The 3,578-nt window shown below is 51.1% G+C and overlaps 1 protein-coding gene across 1 annotated transcript; it reads right to left on the bottom strand.

Annotated features, from left to right (window-relative positions):
• Positions 1 to 1,121: 1,121 nt before the first annotated feature.
• On the bottom strand, positions 1,122 to 3,292 carry LOC145394039 (uncharacterized). The gene is made up of 5 exons (XM_080268011.1): positions 3,180 to 3,292; positions 2,710 to 3,044; positions 2,283 to 2,412; positions 1,868 to 2,113; positions 1,122 to 1,731 (listed from the first exon to the last, which is right to left on the bottom strand). Exons 1-5 carry the CDS (start codon positions 3,290 to 3,292, stop codon positions 1,122 to 1,124), a joined length of 1,434 nt encoding a protein of 477 aa, XP_080124137.1.
• Positions 3,293 to 3,578: the final 286 nt, after the last annotated feature.

Genomic DNA, 3,578 nt, shown 5'->3' with positions numbered 1-3,578 from the left:
TATGGTAATTACAAATAGTAGTTGTGATAGACAGGCGAGCTTCAAATGACAAGTCCATTCCATGGCTATATGTGATGGAGTTACTTATTAAATGCAGGGGTGGGCATGACTATAAACTAAGCAATAGTCGCCGGGCATAACTTTCTGCACGAACCTTTGACTAGAGCTTAGTTATGATGAATGAACGAATGAGAGAGATATGCCCGCCTTTACAATTCAGCCCTTATAGAAGGTAGCACAACACAAAAAACAATTCTGTACCATATGAATGCAACATACGGTAGGTGCGATTACATGGAGTGTCTGCGGTTTATGGTATCAGATTATGCTGGAGTGTAACATTGTGGTTGTTTGCTGAGACGGCCTGATTGAGTGCAGGTAAATGTGGTAGTTATTGATGTAGTTTGTAGGGCTGTCGTTAGTGGTGGAGGGATTACGAGAACGACGGGTGTTGATGGATGAGGGGTATTGACTGGGGGAGGGATGGGGATTGATGGGAAAGAGTGTGGGGTAGAATCGCCGGAGGCAGACAGAGAGGGTGGGTTAGGGTTAGGGATTGGGTAAGGGGTGGGAGCTGGGGTTGATGGAGAGGGTGGATGAGGTGTAAGGACGGGTTGAGGGGTGGTAGGGTTAGTGCTGGAAGTCGGGTTTGTGAACGGTAGTGTGGGAGGTGAGTAGGGAGTGTTTGCATCAGTGGTAGAGGTGTGCTTATGACAGCGGTGTGGTGATGACAGGTAGCAGAGAGTACAAGTTGACAAAGAGGGTGGTGTGTGTGCGTGTGTGTCGGTGGTGCATGTAGGTGTTGGTGCTGGGATATGAGGTGTTGGTTGTGGGAGCGTTGTTGGTGGGCTGGCAAGATTGGGGAATGACGTGTGGGGTGTTGTCTAAGACTGGGTTTGTGGTGTGGCTGGTCTGACTCTTGTCTGCAGAGATTGTGGATGGTTTTCTGTGTTTGTATATTGTGACTGTCTTGTGTGAGTTTGTGATCACAGGGTATGGGCCTTCGTATGGGGATTGGGGTTGTGATGTGCGTTGACCCCTCCTCTCAAAGACCTGTTCGGCGTCTGGTAGGGAGTGCAGGATGAATATCGTCTGGTGCTGGCGAGAACAGGGAGGAATGATTATAGTGCCTGCATTGCGTGCTGGAGCTCTTGGAGGAAAACCAGGGCCGGCGTGCCTGGTTGCGGGGCGAATTGCCCCGGTAGTCTCAAGTCTTCCCCGTATGTTAGCTCCGCCAGGGAATTCCTGATGTCTTCCTTCACCGTAACCCTCAAGTTTAGGAGGACAATTGGCAGCGTGGCCACCCAATTCACTGGGTGGGGTAGTGTCCTCAGTGCTTCTTTCAGGTGACAACTGTAGTGCTCAATCATCCCGTTTGCCTGAGGGTGATATGTGGAGGTTCTGTGGTGTTTGGCACCCAGGAAGTCCATTAGGTCCTGCCAGGCCCGAGATTCGAACTGGGAGCCTTGGTCTGTGATGATGACCTGTGGGGCACAAAAACGAGTGACCCAGGATGTCAGGAAGTGATATGCCACACGGTCAGTTGTAGCATCGAGCATGGGCGTGGCCTTGACCCACTTTGTTGCTCTACCTACCCATGTTAGAGATATAGCGGTTACCCCTAGATTTGGGGAGGGGACCGAGGATGTCAATGTGGACCGTGTGGAAACATTGAGTTGGTGTGGGCAGCGGTTGAAGTGGTGTCTTGGTGTGGCAATGCACTTTTGCTGACTGACAAGCCACGCATGCTCGGACCCAGTTGGTGGTGCCACGGGTCATCCCTGGCCATACCACTCACTGGCTAAGTAAGCTGTGCATGCCACGAATGCCTGGGTGCGCCATCTCGCGGTAATAATTAAAGACTTGCCTTCGGAATTGTTGGGGAATATAGGGTCGTGCTGTCCTGCAGGATATGTTACACCAGAGTTTCCGGGATGTGCCGGTGACATCAATCTGTTGTAGTTTAAGTGAGGTCGTGGCTTGCAGCAATTCCTGGAGTTCCTGATCGTCCTCCTGCTCCCGTGCCAAGGCTGCATGGCCAAGCAGGGATAGTGTAGGGCCAACAGCCGAAACTCCACGGGACAAGGCATCCGCGACCTTGTTCAGGTCCCCACTGATACCGTATGCTGGATGTTGATGGAAAACTCTGAAATGAAGGCTAGCTGTCTTGCCACTTGAGGAGACCAATTCTCGCCTTTCTGAGCCATGGCATAAATAAGGGGTTTATGGTCAGTGAAGATGGTGAATTCTCTGCCTTCCAGAAGATGCCTGAAATGTCTGACTGCCTCTCCCTGTCAAAGGCACTGTATTTGCGCTGGGCAGTGTTAAGGGACTGGCTGAAGAATCCAACAGGCATGTTTGCACCATTGACTTGTTGTTGTAGGACTGCACCCACAGCTTCGGCAGAGGCGTCTGTGGTGAGTGTGATGGGGGCATCTGGTGATGGGTATGCTAGGCAGGGTGAGGTGGCGATGTGGTTTTTGAGGGTGGTGAAGGCATGGTCTGCCTGTGTGGTCCATTGAAGAGGCTTGGAGGATATCTTTTTTGTCCCCTTCAGGAGATCGTTATGGAGGGCTAGTGTGGCTGCGGCGTTTCTCAGGAACCTGTGATAATAACTGACCATCCCCAAGAACTCCCCGAGCTTGTGAGGTGTAGCCGGGCATGGAAAGTCCTTAATGGCGTCCACCTTCTTCAGGAGGGGAGTGATACCTGTGGCTGATACCCTGCGGCCCAAGAAATCCACTTCGTCTGCACCGAGGATACACTTTGCCGGGTGCAGACACAGCCCATAGTCCTGCAGGCATTGGAACAGCATTTGGAGGTGTGTTTTGTGCTGCTCATGGGAATCATAAGTGATGAGGATGTCATCGATGTACGCCATGATGAAATCTAGCCCCCTGACAACCTGGTCCATAAATCTCTGAAATGTTTGTGCGGCATTTCTGAGGCCGAAATCCATCTTTGTGTATTCAAACAGGCCAAAGGGGGAGGTTACTGCTGTCATGAGGATGTCCTTCTCTGCCATAGGGATTTGGTGGAACGCCCTGATTAAATCAATCTTGGAAAATACCAACGGCCGTGTAGTTGGTGGTGGAAGTTATGGATGTGGGGAATAAGGTATCTATCGGGAACTGTCATCGCATTTAGTGCCCTGTAGTCCCCACATGCTCTCCACTCACCCTGCTGTGCCTTTGGTACCATGTGTAGAGGGGATGCTCAGCAACTTGATGATGGCTGAATGATGCCCTGGTCGAGCATCGCCTGAAACTCCTTTTCCACTGCCTGACGACATTCTGGGGCAAGGCGTCTGGAACAGGTGAAACAGGGTGGTCCAGAAGTCATGCAGTGCTCTACACCATGGTCTGTACGGCCATTGTTGGTCGAGTGAGAGGTCGAGAGGGGAAACTGGCGTAGTATGGAATCGTATGAGGATTTCTGGTGAAGGTGTGTAATGAGTGGAGGAATACTAGCACATTCTGTTACTTTGATGGACGAGTTTGAGAGTCTGTGATATAGATTCCGTCCCCTGGAATCCACGAGCAAGTCATGTGTCTCTGACGCCAATAATGGGTTGATTA

The sequence above is a fragment of the Coenobita brevimanus genome, chromosome 3 (assembly GCF_032717465.1).
Source record: "Coenobita brevimanus isolate Jiangsu-jjx chromosome 3, ASM3271746v2, whole genome shotgun sequence".
NCBI lineage: Eukaryota > Metazoa > Arthropoda > Malacostraca > Decapoda > Coenobitidae > Coenobita > Coenobita brevimanus.
This window is presented reverse-complemented; position numbering and strand designations above follow the sequence as displayed.

Excerpts from the sequence above, each read along its gene's own strand:
- LOC145394039 (XM_080268011.1), bottom strand. The coding sequence starts at position 3,292 with ATGTCGTCAGGCAGTGGAAAAGGAGTTTCAGGCGATGCTCGACCAGGG. Across the intron at positions 3,045-3,179 it reads GGTACCAAAGGCACAGCAGG|GGCGTTCCACCAAATCCCTA; the intron begins GTGAGTGGAGAG and ends TGATTTAATCAG. Across the intron at positions 2,413-2,709 it reads CCGCAGGGTATCAGCCACAG|ACGCCTCTGCCGAAGCTGTG; the intron begins GTATCACTCCCC and ends CACTCACCACAG.